Source organism: Sinocyclocheilus grahami, unplaced genomic scaffold, assembly GCF_001515645.1.
Source record: "Sinocyclocheilus grahami isolate Dianchi unplaced genomic scaffold, SAMN03320097.WGS_v1.1 scaffold49.1, whole genome shotgun sequence".
Classification (NCBI taxonomy): Eukaryota; Metazoa; Chordata; class Actinopteri; order Cypriniformes; family Cyprinidae; genus Sinocyclocheilus; species Sinocyclocheilus grahami.
Window position 1 is genome coordinate 1,637,650 of NW_015505228.1, and position 21,439 is coordinate 1,659,088.

Sequence of the window (21,439 nt, forward strand, 5' to 3'; positions counted from 1 at the left end):
GGCAGTGATGGCAACAGCGAGAATAACAGTTACGCCATCTTTCTTTGCGTGAACATTTGGGCTGCATTATGCAAATCTTACCACATAGTGATGTAGATATGTGGGGGCGTGTTAGAACGAGCCGTTTTAGGTAGGTGTGGTTGACTCTTAACTTTTATAAAGAATATCTCTTTGGATTTGAGACTTTAGTCTTTGCAACTTTACAGATCTTCTTTATGCACCAAGAGCTTGTAACACTCCAAAGAGAAAGGAAAAATTTAAATTGCATCATATGACCCCTTTAATTCTGCTTATTCTCCTTATAACAAAAATCTGTTAGTTTGCTTGTTAAAGGCACAATATGTAAGATTTTTTACAGGCCTCTCTCATCTTTTTAAGTGGGAGAACTTGCACAATTGGTGGCTGACTAAATACTTTTTTGCCCCACTGTACATTATCCCAAATGTTTTGAAGAATGTTTAAATCCAGAGAAATAAGCAATTTTAACTAGTGACACTGATGGTGTCCATAGTGTCGCCTGCCAATGACGTCATAACCCCTCGATTTCCAAATACGCTTTAATATGTTGTGCGTTTTAATAGACCGGTGACGACCGCACAGAGTAGCATTATAACAGAACTTTCAAATGTATCTAGTATGATAAAACAGAGCTGCTTTTTTCCCCACATACGCACGACCGGAAGGAGGGGAAGCGGTTGACTGTGACATAATAAAAGCTCTGCTGCTTTCGAGCCGTACGTGTGTCACGATCGTTCAGCGGCCTTGTTTCGCTTTGACGGCTTTCAGCCTCACCCTGCTTCATTCTACTACGTAGGGCTGGGCGATATAGCTATAAAAATCTATCGTTCGGTATCGATAATTATCGACATTTTTTATAACCTTTTTTTAAAAACAAATAGCAATAAAAACATTTTTTACATTTAACCACTGTATTTTTAAATTAACTAAATTTATTGAGACAAACAATTAAACCATGTGTATATCTGTGCATAATAATTGTTTTAACAGTCAAAAACAAAATAGTAATTAAACAAATATCTCATTTCTAATGTTTTATATGCAGATTAAATAGGTTAAACTTTTGGCTTGTCTCCCGAGGCCACAATGAGCAAAATAATACAGCACATTAAATTGTCAATGCAAGGAAGTAACTGTCTAGTAAAAAAACGTGCATTACGTCTAAATTAACTCATATAAATCAAATATAATTTCGTAAATTGCATAAACAATTATGAACAAAACAGCATCACGTATTTATGCATTGCTTAATACAAAGAGCCGAATCGCCCATCACACAGATTGCCTTTAAAAACATATGAGACGCAGTGAAAAGGAATAAACCTCCACAAATTTGCGACGTGTTTTCTAAAAGTTTTAACTGTTTTAACTTCGCATTGCTGTCTCTCTTGTGTGAGACGCGAGTGCAGCAGTCATATTTAGATTTAGTCATTTAGCAGACGCTTTTATCCAAAGCGACTTACAAATGAGGACACTAGAAGCAATCAAAATCAACAAAAGAGCAATGATATGCAAGTGCTATAACAAGTCTCAGTTAGCTTAACGCAGTACACGTAGCAAGGGTTTTAAATAATATAATAAAGAAAAAGAAAAAGAATAGAGGAAGCTAGTGTTAGAGGTCTTTTTTGCTTTTGTTGATTGTATAATAAGTGAAAAGAAAACAGATACAAAAAGATTAGAAAGCTAGTTAGTTTTTTTTTTTTTAAAGAAAACAAGCAGCAAATAAATAGAGTGCTAAAGTCTAAAAGGGACAAATGTTTTTTTTTTAAGACTAGAATTAGAATAGAGAGTGCTAGAGTTAGAGGGTCAAATAAAGATGGAAGAGATGTGTTTTTGTCAATTCTTGAAGATGGCTAAGGACTCAGCTGCTCGGATTGAGTTGGGCAGGTCATTTCACCAGGAGGGAACATTTAATTTAAAAGTCCATACAAGTGATTTTGAGCTTCTTTGGGATGGCACAATCAAGCGACGTTCACTTCCAGAACGCAAGATTTAGGGATATGTTAATGATGTGAGTGAGTGCAGGTACAACTGCAGGAGAAATGGCTTGAAGGAGATGAGATGGAATAGGATCAAGCGGACAAGTAGTAGGATGATTAGAAAGGATACGTTTGTAGACTTCTGCCTCAGAGAGTGAAGAGAAGGATGTGAATGAGTGTATGTTTGCTGGTAAGATGTGCTTGACAGATTGTGGTGTGGAAAATTGTGCAATTTGTCCATCTATAAAATGTGCTGAATATGCGCTCTGTGTGAATGGCTTGGTTTCGGTTTTAACCTAATCAAGATATTTTAGGCATTGAGCTACTATATTTCTCTAATATTTTGAATGAATAACGCAGTAACTGTGCGTCTCGTGGGCTAGACTAACAAAACATTAAACTACAACGTCACTTACATCATCACCACCGCCTCTCGTGCTCCACTGATGACGCTCCCTGACGTTTTATAAACAAGGCCCAATTCGACGCTGGATTTGCACATCATTTGATACTGAAAGATGGAGCGGTTCCAGCTATAAAAGATAAAGTAATGATTCAGAACTGCAGACGGTAAGTGAAACTGCATAAAAATGTCTGTTTTGTTGGCAGTCTGAGCTCAAGTGCTCGTCACTCTTTAACTCCGCCCACAGCGCGCCTCCTGTAGCTCGGCTTTTTCTGGAGAGAATCGTAAAGTTGTATCTTTCTTTTATAAATAAATATGATAAAACTAAAGACCATTTGGAGATATGCAGTACTACTCTATAGGTACTCAAGATTAACATGAGATTGGGTGAAACTGTGTGTGTTATGCTCCCTTTAAAGGGTTGGTACACCCAAAAAACCACCCACATACTGCTATTCTAATGCTTGGAAGAGCAAGGATAATTTTTCATATAACTCCGATTGGATTCGTCTGAAAGAAGAAAGTCATACACACCTAGGATGCCTTGAGGGTGAGTAAAACATGGGTTAATTTTCATTTTTGGGTGAACTAACCCTTTAAGTGCTGCAAAGAAGAAAATAAATACAGGCCATCAGTACCGTTGCAAGGGCTGCTCTTCATATACAACTACAAACCTAGAACTTATTTTAGCATTGTTATTTACTTATTTAATTGCTTTATTATTATTATTATTATTATGCAGTAGATCTTACAATTCTTATGAGCGTGTGCGTGAAACTATATAATGGCTAAAACGAATTAGCTCATTTGCCTCTTACTTACCTCACATATTAGTCACTAATGACTGAATAAAGACAGCGGGAAAGAAACAGAGGCGAGGAATTAGAAATCCGTGAGGTAATATGGCTATTTCTTGCAAAAGTCTCCTCAGAAAATGTAACGTTACCTAAATTCTGAGGTAGGAGGAGAGCGCGAGGACGCGGCACGAGCTGCGTCCAATCGCGTGCGACATCCTGCTCAAGATTAACATGAGATTGGGTGAAACTGTGTGTGTTATGCTCCCTTTAAAGGGTTGGTACACCCAAAAAACCACCCACATACTGCTATTCTAATGCTTGGAAGAGCAAGGATAATTTTTCATATAACTCCGATTGGATTCGTCTGAAAGAAGAAAGTCATACACACCTAGGATGCCTTGAGGGTGAGTAAAACATGGGTTAATTTTCATTTTTGGGTGAACTAACCCTTTAAGTGCTGCAAAGAAGAAAATAAATACAGGCCATCAGTACCGTTGCAAGGGCTGCTCTTCATATATAACTACAAACCTAGAACTTATTTTAGCATTGTTATTTACTTATTTAATTGCTTTATTATTATTATTATTATGCAGTAGATCTTACAATTCTTATGAGCGTGTGCGTGAAACTATATAATGGCTAAAACGAATTAGCTCATTTGCCTCTTACTTACCTCACATATTAGTCACTAATGACTGAATAAAGACAGCGGGAAAGAAACAGAGGCGAGGAATTAGAAATCCGTGAGGTAATATGGCTATTTCTTGCAAAAGTCTCCTCATAAAAATGTAACGTTACCTAAATTCTGAGGTAGGAGGAGAGCGCGAGGACGCGGCACGAGCTGCATCCAATCGCGTGCGACATCCTGCTGAGTAAAAAAAGGCGTGATGAAGAGAAAAAAAACGTCCGTTGGAAAGAGTGAGGTGGGGGGGAAGCACGTCAGGCTCTCTAGACGGCTCGAATGATCACAGCGTTGCTCTGCTGGTACGTTTCATTGAGCTCAACCGGAGAAGTTAATCGTTTAGACCAGCGGAGGAAACGAATGAGATTTCAACCGAGTCGCGCACAGTGAGTGGACCGGCCAGGGCAGCAGCAACCCCTTTTCTCTTCAGCAGACCGATAAGGAGACCCAGATGGTGAGTTTTCCGCTTTGATTCAGCTGCAGCCAGTGAACCCGGCGACCCCCTCGTCGTCTATTGTGGTGAGGTGCAGTCCGCTAGCTAGAGTGCTATCAAGAGCTAATTGTGGGATACTGGGCTCAGACTTACTAGTGTTGCAGTGATCCATCAAAGCAGATGATTTGCTTATTGTAGAGATGTATTTATGTGCGCTTTAAGATTGGATACAGAAGATGAATACTAATCAGTCCTGTGCTGTGGGAGGCTAGGTCTCAGGGTCCAAAGCTGTCATGTGTCTTATTGAAGATGCGTGTTTCCAGATGAATTTAGACCGAAAACAAAGCCTTCTGGTCTTGACACCTGGTTTTCGTCGACCCAGTTTAGTTCACGGAAAGCTGGACCGGTACTGAAGCAGCGGTAAATTTACAGGTTTTTTTTGTAACAATTAATTATTCGTAACGTTACTTCATCTCAGTGCATCTTTGCCGATATATTTGCTTGATTACATGAAATTGTGTAGCCCAGCCTGTCTGTGTCTAATGCATCTTTTCTGACCACATTTACATGTATTCATCATACGTTTATCCAAAGTGACTTCAGGTTTCCCATTCTGTTTGTTTCTGTGTGTGAAATTATTAATTGAGATGTTGACATTCATTACTCAACCCAAATGTACCCTAAACTGTAGGCTGCTTTCATAGACAAACATCCTTTCTTTTTGTCATTGTATCATGGAAAGCAGCGACTAGGACTACTAGCCGGCACAGGTTTTATGTGGAAATTTATGTAAATGCTTTTTACATGTGAATCTTCTCAGCCTAATGTTGTCATGGTTACATGTTTGTTTAACTCCTGCCCAGCATCAGCTGGCTGAAACCATAATGCACACAATATTAATGGGAACAAATGTGTATTGGCCAGTTTTAGATGGTTATCATTTTGATAATACAAGCAATATCACGCTTGACGGTGATTCTGTTGTAGACCTGAAACTGCAGGTAAGCACAGTTGTGATGATATTCATTATTACAACATGAATGCAAGTTGTAATAGCCTGAATAATTTTGAGCATCTAGCATTGCAGACGAAAATTTGCCAGTTATTTTGTACAACGAAAATGGTTCTAAAAGTGCTATTAAGTTTTGTGTGTTCCTGAATTGGAACAGTGTATGTGTGCACTTCAGCGACGGATTTTCTCACTACCCACACACAAAAAACACGCAAAAAGCTCGTGTGTGAGAGAATATGTAGATGCTTTTTGACTTCCACTTTGAAAAACTTGCCCCACTTTCATTCTGCACTAGAGTGAAACGTCACAATTTTACAGTAAATATCACTACTGAATCAAATTTGAGGAACTAACTGTTGTATAATGATTCATTTTTAGCAATTCTCAACCAATAAAGCTTAAATGTGTGTATCTTTAGTCTTTAAAGCTCCCATTTCTTCCGGACTGTTCGTTGCTGTCATTAGTGATAGTGGCACTTTGTTTCGGCGGTTAGGGATCACCATCTGCCAGTGGATTGTCTGATCAAACATATGTACATTCTCAGTTAAATTGGCTCCATTGGGAATTCAGCAGCACAAGGAAAATGCCTGTTTCAGCAAATTATGTGCATGAGAGATTGCGAATGCTCAAGCAAATGGTACAAATAAACTTAAATGTGACCTCTTTCAGAGTGTTGCTTTTTAATGATGTCTTCTTTCATTAGAGGTGTCAATCTCTGTTGTACGCTGAAGGTAAGAGCAGATGGCAGAGGCCCTCAGGGTTTTCAGATGAAACTAAGCCCTGAAGATTGTATACACAGATTATTCATGTGGAGATGACGGCCTGCGGCGTCAACTGTCCAGTTGTCAGAAACGAATGTGGAGGCATGTCATTCCAGGTGTTTCAAAACGTTGTAACTTGCAGGAACTTCAAAGTATTTGGGAGGCCCCAAGAAATCATCCATAGTGGATTATTATTTTTTTTTTCAAATTCTCATTCATAAGAATATCAGATAATTTAATCACAGGCATCTAGGTGTGTTTATCCATTCAAGTCTGTTCAAGTCTACCATCAAATGCAGTGTTTTCTTTTGTGCTGTGTTTTTGCACGCTGTGCGTCAGTGATGTTTCTGTTTGAGCTGAATGTCACACACTGAGGTTCTAGTCCATGGTCTACTCTTAGTCTCTTGACTATTCTTAGATCTCCATACTAATGAAATTATGCCAACAAGGACTCTGGGACAGCCTCTGCAGAGTGACAATGGAAGCTTTTTTTCCCTTGCAAAAACTGTCTCCTTATATGGAGAAAGAGAAGAAATTAGGCTTGCTCCATAGGCCTAAATAGAACTTTCCACTGAGTGACTAGCTGTAGTCGATGCAGTGGTTATCTGTGGTGTCCCAGCAGTATGTCTTTGACTTCAATATCGGTTCGTATATGTATTTGTGGTGTAATATGTACTTTTCTTTTATGTTAATGCAGGTGTTTTTAGTGTTAAGTATGTTTAACCTGTCAAGCCCTTACCGGCATTGAATTAAACACAATTTGAGACCGTTCATATTGAACACTTCTAGCCTTCATAGGGGCTCTTTTGTTGCAGTTTTTGTGCTAAAATGGCTTTCCTGTGTGAAATGTTCTCTGAAAGGGTAAAGGAGAAGAGGTTTGCCATCTCTACCATGTTTGTCAAATTCCACTGAAAAGAGCAATGTCTCTTGGCAGTTCTTCTGTGTATGTGTTATGATTTCTGATTGCAAAATGCACTCCCTTCCTTGTGATAAGATCATGGTATGGTAGATGCTGATGGCTGTGTTTTGTGAAGTACCATGAAGTGCCTAGATCAAGTTTCGAACTCTGTCTGAACATGTTTGAAAGGCTTCAAAAAAGGGATGTGTCCTAGCAGTACCGTTCTAAGTAAAGATCCAGTGGTTTTCTGCTCATTTTTGCAAGTGTTTTACAAAGTATAGAAAACATAAACTGAACAATCTTTTTTTTTTTTTTTTTTTTGCTGTTGTGTTTTAGTGGTGCCACTTCAGCTTTAACAGGTGAAATTTTACACCGTGCACTTTCTCTTGGTCAAAGGTGTACTCTGGAGTCAAATGAAACATTAGAATGTTCCTCTACAACCCTGCCCACAAGCCTTCTCTTTAAAACATCCTGTACAGTCGTCTTCAGATTTTTTTTTCTGCCTAAACACATTTACAGTTTCACATCCGTGTGTAGACTCCAGTATCAGCTTCTGTCTGCGGCTCAACGCATTGGCGAAGACTTTCACGTTCTTCTTTAGAAGTGTTTAAACATTAGCGTTTTCTGCATCCTCATGCAAATACTTTCACGCAATCATTCTCTGCGACACAGGGTGTTTCTGCTCTCAGCAAGAATTCAGTCAGCTCTGACTTATGAAAATAAGCACTATAATGATTGGAAAAGCACTTAGGTCTAACGATGGTACGAAACAAAACATGAGGTAGAAATTTGGCTACGCCAAACTGAAGCTTTCTTTTAAAACATATACAACCGTCATATATCTAGATACAAGAGTAATTGGCAGCCAAAGGCTTTGAGAATTTGCTTTCTGTTTTATATCTCCTGTGAGTTATCTATCTAAACTGAAAGTAAGCAATGCATTGTAGTGGAGAAATGCACAAAATGACTGTATTGATAGGCACTAGTGGAGGACGACTAACCCTAATGTGTCAATTGGTAAATTAATGTATGTGTTTTGCTGCCTGAAGGCTCATTTTGCTTTTCTAGTTACAGGGAGATCAATCATAGCTTGACTTTTGCAAAAATGTGCCTTCCAGCATCTTTTAAAACATTGCTTCTCATTCATGGAGCCCAGCCAGACTCCCTCAGGGTTGCTGCATGAACATCTTATCTGTGTTGCCAGGAATCTTGACAAAAGAGTTTTGTCTTCTCAATCTGACTTGTTTCTCTTGTTCTTTAAGAATTATTAGCTCGGCAGAATGTGGCAAAAGGGACGTCAGCCAAATCATTCACTCCATGTCTAGGTTGGCCTGTTTTTACCTAATATTCCAGAGGATCCATCCACAAGTGGTCCCCCAAAACAGATTGCCATTTACACCCATTATTAACTGTCATCTAAAATGCGTGGCACTGCACGTTGAGGTAGATATTCTGTGGGCATTTGCAGTGGTACCACAAATGTAATGGTTCTGTGCATCCCAGATCACATCTGAAAGATCACAAGATGCATTAGACACAAGTTGAACAGGGGTTGCGTGGGTTGATGACCACATGATGGTTCAGTCCACTGAACTCCTGCTTATTCCCCTGGCTGGCTGGACCCATGGGGAGCAGCTGATGGGATTTTGTCCATGTAATGAGATTAAAAGAGCGTCTACAGTCCAGTACTATAGAGGAAGAGTAATGGAGAGTGAATGTTGTGTGTGCTCAGTGTGTGGCTGTGGGAGAGAGTAAAATACTGACCTTTGGTAATCGCAGGGCATCACAAATCTGTCAGTGTCTGAGAGGGGAGCAAAGGTTCAAATATGTATACGTACTAGCCTGGGTCACAGAATGGCCTGCAGCCCATCTGGTTGACTGTAATTTTAAATTTGGGTAGATGCCTTGCACTCTCTCTCTCTACCTCACTTTCTTTTGCACAGTTCTGTGTAGTCCAAACTTTAGAATCTAAAAGGAGGACAAGGTTTTCTGACGTTGGCTCTAATGTCACTTATCAGAAAAAAATGTATGTCATCATTCAGAATTTATAAAGTGGATTTTTCCATTTCTAAAAGTTCTGGAAGTTGTTGTAACTTCTGTGACTTCGCTGTTGTGATGGCCAGTTATCTCAAACTTTATGATGTTTGATTATTATTAATGTGATTTATTTTAATGTTGAAATGGGCAGTTATCTTAAATATTATTATTAAAAATATTGTTTAATTTGAAAAATAATTAATGTTATTTATATAAATTTATTTTATTTGTTTATTTTTTTACTTTTCTTTGAAGATTTGTATCTTCATTGTGCTTCATATCATGCATAAAATACTCTTGTCTGTGGTAAAATAACTCAGTCCCATGTTTGAGGTGCAACATTGTTTTAATTAGTATATATGGCTATATCTAAAATGCCTATTAGAGTATTAACAGGCCCTGAAAAATATTTAAAACACTGTGACGTTGTTAGATTCCACACTATAGTGATCACTTTATATTTAATGGCCTGATTGCATTTCTTTTCTTGTGACATTCACACGCAAGGTAGTGTTTTTGAAACAAGGTTGAACTTTAAAGAGAACATGGTGTTTTTTTCTGAGAGTGTCATTGTGAAACCCAGAAGAGCTGGTAATGTGAACTGTAATGCAGTGATCTTCAGTGTCTAATGACTGAATATGGCATACATACAGCACTAAAGCTGTGTCTCAGTGTGCATGTCAGCTGATGACTGATTTTTGAGGGTCTCTAGGGAGGGCGGATTGGACCTCACCATCATAAAGTGCATCAGAGCAGAGCTCAGGAAGAAGATGTGTCATCACTCTTTCCTGCCAAAGTGCAGACGGTTGGGCAGCAGTGCTGTCTGCATGTGTGTGTGGTAAGAGAGTGTGTTTTTCTTCGTCTTATGTACAAATAAGGCAAAAAGGGACAGATGGCACAAGCTGAGATAGTACCCTGCTCCATTGCTTTGTGTGCTTCTCTTGTGTGTGTATTAACATGCTCACACATCTCTAATCCCGTTTTTGCCACCATTTCAACTGTGACTGACCCAAGCATCTTTGTTTTGGATTTAATAGTTTGTGGCATCATTTTATTGCACTTCTGCTAACTAGAAGACAGAGAGTGCCTCAAACTTTTTTTTTTTTTGGTAGTAGTATTCGTAATAAAATTTAAGGCTCCTTTTGCACAGTTTCTTTAAATGTAAATGGTGTTTTTGATATTTATGCTAAATGCACACAGATATGTAAATCTCTCTGCCAATGGCTCTGAAACAAACGTGTTACACAAACTCTCTGAAACAGGAAGTGGGCTGAGGATTGTCTTGCACTCAGGGTGTGTTGTGACTTTATCAGATAAAGCTTAATCATGCTGGCTTCTCGTTTTACTGCATAGCATTGGCTAATACATAGTAAAAGGTTCTTTCTTTATTGACCAGGGCGGGGATGACCAAATTATACATTGTACAATAAAACAGTTCACAAGCCGATGCAGAGACACATTGCACTTCCTTTTGCAACACATGCTTTGAAATGTGTAAATGCAAATGCAGAACAGTGTTACTTTTATTCCGTTTTGAAAATTGTAATGTTTTATGCTGTATATCTATTGAATGCATCTTTTCACAGCATGGAATGAAAACAAAATGTTGGTGGTGGTGTGTATGCGTTTGAAACAATTTTAAAATGACAAATTCTTAATAAATTAATTAATTTCTGCACTTTATTATTATTCTAGTTAATTACCTATAGCAGTTAACGAATCACAAAATAGCCTGGTTTCACATTGAAAAGGAGGTGGATAATTCTAAACAAATGATTAATGAAAAGATGAAGTTATTCAAGAGAATTTGTTAGAACTCTGTAAAAAAAAAAAAAAAAAGTCCAAAATTTTCTTATGCGTTTTTTCGTATTCGAAATCCTAAAAATTCGTCACGCACAGAAACCTTGCACACTGAGTCCGATGCGTATTAATTAATCCGTAGCGAAAAAATTTGCAAAACAGCACTAAATGGCACTTCAAGCGATGAGGATGATTTTGTTGTCCTCGCTTCTTAAAAAAGGAAATATTGGGTCCATCCAATCCTGAGATCTAGAGAGGAAGGAGAGTTCCCCCTCCTTATTAAGGAGCAGCGGGATTAAGCTGCGTTCACACTAGCAGCGACTTTGTCCATGTCGCCAGGGGCTGGTGATGAGGTTGCTAGTGGGCGTTCTCACTACTGGTTGCCTTGACAGCGAAATCAGGTTTCTTGCCGCTAAATACAAACATTTTGGAAGCAAAAGACTAAATATAATACAAATTTGAATTAAATCCGTACATACAAACAAAAATGCATGAGAAACAGTCTACTTTTTTTCCATTGCGTATGTTTATCTACGGCCGTATTCTTTCCTATTGGCTGTCGCTCCCGAAAGTCGCTCTTCATTTGCATAAAGTTGAAGGATTCTGAACTTTGTCACGTCGCTGGACACGCCCCATCCGTCGCCAACGGCCGCTGTCGCGCTAGTCGCCGGAAATCGCCAGCTCTCCATTGAAATGAATGGAATCGTGTCGCTTTGTCGCTTGGAGTGTGAACGGGGCTTTACACGGGCGATTCAAAGTTTACTTCAGGATGTCAGTGGCTCAGATTGATGCTTTTGCTAGCGATACTAGAGCCACATATTAAAAAGAAGACCACCCATTTCTGTGAACTCAGTGTGCAAGGATCTATATACAGTGCTTTGTGCTGCGAGATGAAGTGGATGAACTTGACAATTGCCATTCTGGATTTTGGCATCTGAACTGTCAAAACACCTCTCAAAATGCTTGCTACGGATGCGAAAAATTGAAAAATTCGAACCCGATCCGAATTTTTTTATGACGGACAAATATTTCGGAGGCAGTGTGTAAACGTGATTGACATAACGTGAGGTCGTATTTATTTTTTAACGTGCGAAAATTTCGGACTCAGTGTGCAATGACCTTTACCGTAAAATACCACCTGCTGTGTTTGCCAGACATTTACCATGAAAATATGGTAGCAACATTTCAGGTTTTACAGACTTAATATATAATATAAATATCTGTTTTGTACCATACACTGATAACCACCAAAAAGAGGTGGTGATGAGAGCTCATCACAAACAGCTTTTCCACAAGCTGAGCTGGTAAATACCAGGGGTGTGGACTCGAGTCACTTGACTCAGACTCGAGTCCCAAATTTGATGACTTGCGACTCGACTCGACATAATTAAAGAAGACTTGAGACTCGACTTAGACTTTGACAGCAAGGACTCGAGACTTGACTTGGACTTGAGCTCTGTGACTCGGAAAGACTTTATGATCAGATCAAAGTCATTATAGACGCGTCCCTGCAGCATGCTTGCGCTTGACTGGCAATAAGCCAGAGACTGCGTTCAGGGAGCGCTGGATAGGCTAGTATTAATTAATGGAGTAATAGCATAACTTACGACAAAAGAACAGAGATAATAAAAATAACAAAAATAATAATCGTCTAGTAGCGATCTCCACTCGTGAAAAGCGCTGCCCTGTCCGTTTGATCGCCGCCCAGCAGACACACGGAGCGGGCATGAGAAACGAGAGGCGCAGCCGCGATCACTTCACTGGTACTCTCCTCATCATCACTGTGACCGCTGCTGTTAAATATTCCTCACTTCTTCTGTTTGTCTGACACCGAGGTGCACCATGAGTGAAGGATCCGCATCCCGTCACGACCCTCACACTCTGCCAAATCGATGTGCTTTCATTTTCATTTTTATTTGTAATAAACACCTCTCTCGATCAGTTACATATTTTAATTGCATGTGCATGTGCATTTTTATTTTAAATTTTTAACCTCCATTAACCCTTAAATGCATGGACCTGGACCTATATATATACAGCACGGATGGATCTTTAACTGCTGCAATATCAAAAAAAAACTCTTGATATTTTAAGAACAATTACAGATTACATTACATCTGCCTCATATTCACGATCTCAACCATATTCTCAAAACTATCGTTTTCAATGACTTCATATTCAATATTTGGATCACTGGCAGCTTATTCACCACATCTAGCATCAAATGACAGTGACATTTATATTTCATTGCATATAATTGCTCTGCAGTAAAGCCATTCAAACCACATCAATTTTTGCTGATGATATTCGTTTGTTTTATGCCTACGGTAATTATGAGTGAAACGTCACGTCATTATTGTATATCAAACAGTGCCACCTTGAGGAAAAAATATGCATTGCACATATTGAGTCATCAGAAATGTAAATATAGTTGTGCAGGAAAAAATACTTACACATTTACATACCTCGGGTCTCTAGCGACCCTATACACTTTTTACAAAAAATTAATCAGAAAACTGGCATTCTTTTATATTTTACTATTTTTTTTTCTTGTTATATTGTTTATAACTAATAGATTGAGGAATACTAAGAAAGTTGATGTCTAACTTAAAAAAATGAAGGAGGGAGAGGGTAGAGAATGATGTCCCGGGTCGCTAAAGACCCGAGGTATGCATTTAAGTGTTAAGTTTAAAGTTAATCCATAATTTAGATTTAAGTCTGAGTTTAAAGTTATGGTGCAACAGGATTAAAGTTAATATAAAATATAACTTAAATATAATATAACTTATTATAAAATTTAAATATAACTTAAATCCGATCAAAATGATGGGTTAAAAATGTAAACCTGCTTATTTTTAAAGGTTTGAAGTTTGGTGCAACAGAATTATTAGATAAACCTTGATTTAATCTAGATTTAAAATTTATTATTGCAAACCATTCAGCTATAATTTGAAGAAGAAAAATGCACATAGGCCTAATGTCTGAAGTGAGCAAGCGGCAATATGCCTAATGATAATTTAAAATATATTTCGAAGAAGTGTTTCTTTCACAAAATGATTATTGTATATATAACTATAAAATATAGGCTTCTCAATTTTTCTCCTTCTTGCAGGCACTCATGTCACTTCCATTTCTTTCGGGATAAATTAATGAATTCACGTGTTGTAAATCAGTCTGTAGGCCAAAAGCGCACACAGCCCCTAAATTTAGCAATCAACTATGCATATTATAAACTTAACATTTAACATACAACATTTTTTTCTATTAAATTATTTTGTCTTTGTTACTCTTGGTTATAAAGGATGGTAGCACAGCATTTTTGAATCATTGTCTTAATAAGTTTGTCTGCATCCATATTGCATGTTTCCTCTCACTTGCAAAATATGCTTGCAGTTATTTCTTCTAGTTCTTTCAAAGCAGTTCTTTCTGCGTTTCCACTCATATATTTTTAAATCCGTTTCATTGAGGTTCCAAATAATGTCTCATTGGCTTAGATGTAACACCTAGAAGCATATAGCTATTCTTATGCACACTTGCAAAGTATGTTGCAGCTGTTATTTCTATGAAATTATGTTGTCTTTGCTATTCTGTTACTAATAAAATAGTTTTTTTCACTGCTTATCCTATTTTGGCACAATCCCTAACTTGAACTTGAGCAGTTTTACTAAGGGCACCCATCTCACATGAAATTGAACTATGTCAAACATATTCTACCTGCCTTCCTGATATAAATTACTATGAATTTTATATGGTAATTAATACTGAGACACTAAATTGGGCAAAAAGCACTAATGACTTGTTTAAGACTTGAATCTTAAAGCTGAGGACTTGCAACTCGACTTGAACTTGCCTGTCTTGACTCGGGACTTGACTTGGACTTGTCTGTCTTGACTCGAGACTTGAATGCAAAGACTCAAGACTTACTTGTGACTTGAAAAACAATGACTTGGTCCCACATCTGGTAGATGCTAATATGGAAGGTGCATAGTGTCATTCACATGAACACTAAACACAATCATGGTACCACATGATACTGAAATAATGCAATAAACATTAATTTAACAACATTAGATGTAAGATAAAACCCTAATGTACGCAACTGATAAGAAAAAAAGAATAAGAAACATATTTCAATGAAAAAACATAAAATGTGAAGTGTCAAGCAGGGAATTCTGGGAATGTCAATTTATGGTTTTTCACTGTTAATTATACAATGACTTGTTCTTTTTCACTTCCAAAAACCAGTATAAAACAAGTATTTTACTGTTAAATTACATTAAATGTAATTACAGTTATTCACCTTATATAGTACGGAAACTTAAGCAATTAACAGGTTTTTACTGTAGCATTTTTACAGTGTATCTGATACCGATAATGTTCTTGTCTGATTCTGTTTTTAAGCAAATATTATCATGTCGAGACTGAGAGGTTGTAATCTCATTTCCGGGCTTTGATAGTATGTGAGTCAGAGCGTGAAGTCCCTCTCGATAATGGCTGTAATTTGTGAAAAGTGGTGTTATTGAATGTCTGATGTGATATAATGGTCATTACTGATACTTGCGCTGCCTGTCTGAGGCAAGCAAATAAACTTTTCTTTTCTTTTTTAACTAGAGATACAACAACAGTGGGTCTGAGTGTGAGCCGTTATACCAGCAGATCTGTGTGCGATTCAAGCTCTAGATTTCCACGAAAGAGACAAGTATAGATGCTGGAGTGGAGGTGGAGATCTGCTCTTGGCTTTCTGACAGACCTGAGCAGTTACATAAAAACCTGTCAGCTCAGCAGATGATTCTTATACTGCACTGCATTAAAAGCATTTTAGACTCTCTGTGGGTCTGTTTTCCGAGTCTTTTGTTGCTGCTTCAGTGTTGTGCAGGTGTGTCCCAAACCCAGGCCCTGTCATTAGCATTTTGTCTGTAATCTTTCGTAAAAATGCTTGGTTCTTAAGTTCCCAATCTCTCCTGTGTGTAATTTGGTGGCCTGTTCAGGCTGGCAGCTGTTTCGAATATTTGGCGCAGAGTTGATCGTGGGACATGGCTTGTGTTATGTAATGTCATATTGTAGCTTTAGTCTGGCTGAAACCGAAAGAGTGTGTGAGCAGGGTCTTTATTTCAAAGGGTGATCGAGTTAGAAACACTCACCGGGCTTAGTCTTCGTTGATCCCTCTTCATACATTTGTGCGTGTGGGTACACAGAGCATACGGCCAGATGGAGGGATATAGGAGGGACTGCAGGAACATTTTTGGAGTGTCAGGTTAAAAGCACAGTAGTGGTGGTGGATGGATGATGGTGGGATTATGCTGTGGTGTTCACGAGGCTCTGTCTGAAAAAGTGTTGCCATGGGTAACCTATCTTAGGACCACTGGCTTCATTTTCTTTCTTTCTTTTTTTTGTTTCCAGGACAACAGGAACACGTCTGATGACAAGCCCGTTCAGCGTTCTAAGGTATGTTGCTTTATGTTCATATCCTTCTTGTCTTTTCTTAATCATACCTAGGGCTGCACGATAAATCGAAATGGAATCGAGATCGCGATTCGACAGAAGCTGCGATTGTCATGCGTATCTTTCAGTGAAGCACGGTTCTGTGATCAGCAGTAAATCTCCATCCAAAGGCCAGAGGGCGCTCTCGCGCTGAAACTCCAAATACACCTCGCAGAAGAAACCCAGAAAATCGCTGCAGCTGAATAAACAGAAGATTTAACTGCTTTCATTGATTCAACGTGACTAATAAACACACGACTACGGCAATATACGGTTTATCTGAGTTCTTATTATTATAATTTTCATTAAAATAAAGTATATTTATAATGCAATGCCTTTATCACTGCTTAAATACTATGAAATATGTTGCGTGCCTTATTCTGTGTAAGAAGCCACATCATCTCACAGAAGGATTTATTTCAAACACTCGACTGACATTATGAAGTGAGTTTGGAGTAAAAATGTTATTCAATGTGGTATTTTCACATGCTTTCAGATGGAGCAGCATTTACTTCACAGAGCCGTAGTTCACCTGAGAAGCTAAGCAAACAGCTGTCATTATCGCGAACGATTTCTTCAATTTCATAATCGCGCAATAAAATAACTTGTCAGTGAACTATGGCTCTCTGTAGCAAATGCTGCTCCATCTGAAAGCATGTGATGATGATTTCCTGCTGATTACAGAACCGGCGTTACTATCAAAATGCGCATGACAATCGCATTCGATTAATCGTGCAGCCCTAATCATACCCAACACTCCCTCTGGTACTAGTTTTGTGAAGTAAAGCAATCGGTTTTCTTCCTCCATGGGGTTTTGAACATGATTCAATGTTCAAAACCATTCATCATCTTATACATATTATTTTATAATACATTTCATTAGGGATGCACCGAAATTAAAATTCTTGGCCGAAGGCCGAAGGCCGAATACCGAACAAGGTTTTTCTAATTTTTTTCACCACTGCACAAATTAAATAGCCAAAATGTACTTTTTACTGTTTTGTCTTGCTTTTCAAAGAAAAAAATCTATTACAAAACAACAATTTAAAAGTATTTAACACTGAACATTTTTTAACATTCTAGCAGACATTATTATATCAACAAAGCACAATTTAACTTAAAATTAATTAGGGATGCACCATTGCTTTTTCTCAACTTTATTTTGGCGGAAAACGCGCAGGAAGACAACAGCATATTTATAAATGAGTCTCATTACGAATAAGTCGCACGTATCGCATTGTCACGTGCCTTGTAAAAAAAATCATAAAAATGTGACAGAGCAACTAAGTACACTGTTACAGCGCAGATTTCCCTCGCGGTTTGGACTTTGAACCCTGGCTAACAAGCAGATCGCGAGTTCATGCAGCGCTGTCAATGCAATGCGTGCGTGTATTAGAAAACATGATGTTCTGCAGTTTATTTACTAATCAGCCTTGCTGAGCAGAAGAGCCTTCTTTTAAAACATTAGAAAATATTACAGATCCCAATTTGAACACTATGTGTGAATGTTATAATAAATGTATTAACAGAGCTGTTGAAATTATAATCATTATTATTGTCTTACTTTTTATTTTATTTTACAGAACAACAGTAAAATTACAATACTAACATTTATGATTGTTTATGGAGTTATTGCTTTTTCTCAACTTTTATTTTGGCGGAAACACGCAGGAAGACCTTAATGCTTCTTTTTGTCGAAAACGGCAGATTTATAAATGAGCCCATAAGCTTTAACCAATGCAGTCTGAACCGGAAAGAGAATTGATTAGTTCATCTCTCGAGTCTTCGGGTTTGAGTCATTCATTCATCACGTGACAGCCCCATAAGCTTTAACCAATGCAGTCTGAACCGGAAAGAGAATTGATTAGTTCATCTCTCGAGTCTTCGGGTTTGAGTCATTCATTCATCACGTGACAGCCCCATAAGCCCAAACCCGAAGACTTGTCAGATAAGAGGTGAGGTGAGCTAATCATAGACTGAAGATCCAGGTAAACAATGAATTAATCTTTTCTGTTTCTTATAGCAGTTTTGTATTGTTTGTAGTGTGATCAACATTTGCGTAAGTAGTAGACGTATTAGGGAAGTAACACGTAACATTTTAATTATATTTTGCTAAAATGAACGAAATGACTCGGAAAAAAGATTTGTTCGTTTTGCTGAACGAAACTCAAAGGTCCGAGTCTGTAAAATGATCCAAACTTCCCATCACTAATTGCGCCTCTCACTCTTCGCTGGTTGCTATTTGATCGTGTCACATCATTGTTCGGTACAGTTTATTCTGTCTTTTTCGCTTACACCGAAAGAGCTTTTTTTTTGCTATTTTCGGCCGAATAATTTCGGTTACCGAACATTCGGTGCATCCCTACATTTCATAAATAAAAGATGAAATGCATTTTGAAAATATTTAATGGTAATAGATTTTTTACTTCTCCTGAATATGACTGTAAGATTTGTACTAAGGATATATGCTTATAAGGACAAATAAAGCTTCAAAACTAATTCAAGTAAGTTAATATAAGTTTTTGTCTCATGCACAGTCAGTGCAAGTCAATATTCTGAAGTCATTTAGTGCTACTTTGATCTGTTCTTTGATTGAAAACCAATGTCTTTGCTTGCGTTTCCTACCAGTCTTTCAGTTTTAAGACACAGAAGGAGACGTGTGCATCATGTGAGAAAACCGTGTATCCGATGGAGAGATTGGTGGCCAACAACCTCATCTTCCACAACACATGCTTCTGCTGCAAGCATTGCAACACCAAACTCAGGTTAGTCACTTCCTCACCAGCACAGCCTGAGAAAACGCCTAAAACTAGAGCAGTTAAACATGGGTTGTAAACTGAAAGAAGTCTTCTTTTGTAAGAAATCCTTTTGCTCTCCAAGGGTGCAGGTATCTGATCAAAAATTCAGTACAAACAGTAATATTGTGTAATATTATTATCATTTAAAATAACTGTTCTCTATTTGAATATATATTTTAAAAAGCAATGTATTGCTGTGATTGCAAAGCTGAGTTTTCAGCAGCCGTTACTCCAGTTTTCAGTGTCACATGATCCTTCAGAAATCATTCTGATATGCTGATTTGAGGAAAATTATACTTTTATTCATGGTGCTTTTATGAATAGAATGTTCAAAAGAACAGCATTTATTTGGAATAGTAAAGGCATTTATAATGTTTCACTCGATTGTCAATTTAATGCAGTAACATTTATTATTTTTTGAATGTATTTCTAACGTTATCTCTTGGCTTCTGCGCTCTGCAGTCTGGGGTCCTATGCAGCGCTGCAGGGGGAGTTCTACTGCAAACCACACTTCCAGCAGCTCTTCAAGAGTAAAGGGAACTATGACGAGGGCTTCGGGCGCAAGCAGCACAAGGAGCTCTGGGCCTCCAAGGATGAAGAGAGCATCACCAAGACAGCATAATCCTCAGTGATTTCCAAAGCACCTTTCCCCTCCCTAGCCAATGATGATGACCCTTTACATACTCTGCCCACATCAATATACACACACACACACACACACACACACACATTTCAAGCACACAAGCAGTTGATCCAGGCTTCTCATGATATCACAACACAATCACAGATATACCACCATGAGATAGGGTTGATTAGCTTCCCTTTTGTTTGTTGTTCATTTAATTTTTTTAATTAATCTTTTTTTTTTATCCTTCTCTGCTTGGTTTTCATTGTTATTTAGCTTTGGAAAATGTCATTTTGTGTTTGTGATGATTTTTTTTTTGTAGTGTTGTGGAGTTAACAGTTAGTTGATTGTGACCAAAATCTTTGTGTCCCTATAGGTGGGATGATTCACTTATTAGCGTCATTACGATCCTGTTTGGCAGTACTAGTATCAGTTGGTTTAGTTGATTTTCTGTCGTGAAAGGTTTCAAGATGGTTTAGATTATACACTCAGGTAAAGATTCTGGGTTGATGCATCAAGATTATTCAGCAATCTTTTATGTACATAGTGAACTTAACTGTTTTGTCCCTCACTTCAGTTACAGCAATCTATACCATTTTCAAACTAAATGGTTTAACAGCGTTCCTTAAAATGAGAAAACGGTCTTTTTTTTTATTATTTTGTCTGCTTTGCTGGCGCAGGGTATTTTATCTGTGAATCTACAGGGTACACTGTACTGTAAAGAACTCACTTGAGTTTACATCCCCCTTACTTTTCATTCTTTTTCATCCTCGTTTTATCTTCTTTTGACATTAAGAATTGGTATTTGACAGATCCTGTCAAATCTGTGATCCAATCAGACAATATCATTCTTATTAAGCATGAGTATCTTTTACCAAATGTAGTTGTAAACACAATATTTGCTCAGATAATATTTACCGTTACTGAATATTTACCACTATAAAATTAATTTGATTACAAATTAAGATTTAGACTTGCTGAAATTTAGACATAATCTTAAATCAGCCATAATTTCTGGCGCCCTCTAGTGTTTTGGATGATATTCCTTATTTGATCTAATGTTGGTTATTCTTTGCCATCTATTGATGCCATCTAGTGATATCTATGCTCATTTTATCAAACATAAATATTCCTTGTATATCTTATTTTAGTTACATTTAATGTTTTTCAGCAGACTGCACATCATATTTTTCTTTGTTGCTCAGTGATTTCTTGTAAAGGCATTTGCACATAAGTACCACTAAGCTGAGTGAATGTACTGTGATGCACTGTACTGCACTTATGCCTTGCTGCATGGGACCAAGTTTGTACAACAAAATTAAGATATTCACAGGGAATTAGGTCTCAGAGGAAATTACATTTATGATGCTTCGCACCCCCCCCCACCCCCACCCCCACCACCACTACTTCCTGTCAACTCATAGTTTTTGACTGTTTCCTGTGGGCTTCTCTGTGACGAGGTTTTGTGGGACTTTGAGCACATACGTAACCGTGTGGCTCGGAAGCATTGCTCGGGAATATGGATGGGTCGCAGTGATGCAGCAGTCACCCCTAGTTAGAGTTCTGTTTTTTTTAGTCCCGCTCCCGCAAGGTTCCATTCCACACCCACCTGCTCCCGCTATATATTCACTCTTTGTTCACCCGCTTAGAATAATTTTCTTCCCGACCCGACCGTTCCCGCTAAATTTAGATCTTGTTTCCAGAATCTCGCATTT

The 21,439-nt window shown here is 38.0% G+C and overlaps 1 protein-coding gene across 1 annotated transcript; it reads left to right on the forward strand.

The window, feature by feature from the left end:
* Window positions 1-4,098: 4,098 nt before the first annotated feature.
* limd2 (LIM domain containing 2) lies at window positions 4,099-21,239 on the forward strand. Its single transcript, XM_016269141.1, has 4 exons — window positions 4,099-4,333; window positions 16,221-16,265; window positions 18,930-19,066; window positions 19,562-21,239. Exons 1-4 carry the CDS (start codon window positions 4,331-4,333, stop codon window positions 19,719-19,721), a joined length of 345 nt encoding a protein of 114 aa, XP_016124627.1. The 5' UTR covers window positions 4,099-4,330; the 3' UTR covers window positions 19,722-21,239.
* The last annotated feature ends 200 nt before the right edge of the window (window positions 21,240-21,439 follow it).

What these genes read in the sequence shown, in the direction of transcription:
- limd2 (XM_016269141.1), top strand. An exon ending in AGCCCGTTCAGCGTTCTAAG is followed by an intron (nt 16,266 to 18,929) that starts GTATGTTGCTTT and finishes GTTTCCTACCAG; the next exon opens with TCTTTCAGTTTTAAGACACA. An exon ending in CATTGCAACACCAAACTCAG is followed by an intron (nt 19,067 to 19,561) that starts GTTAGTCACTTC and finishes TGCGCTCTGCAG; the next exon opens with TCTGGGGTCCTATGCAGCGC.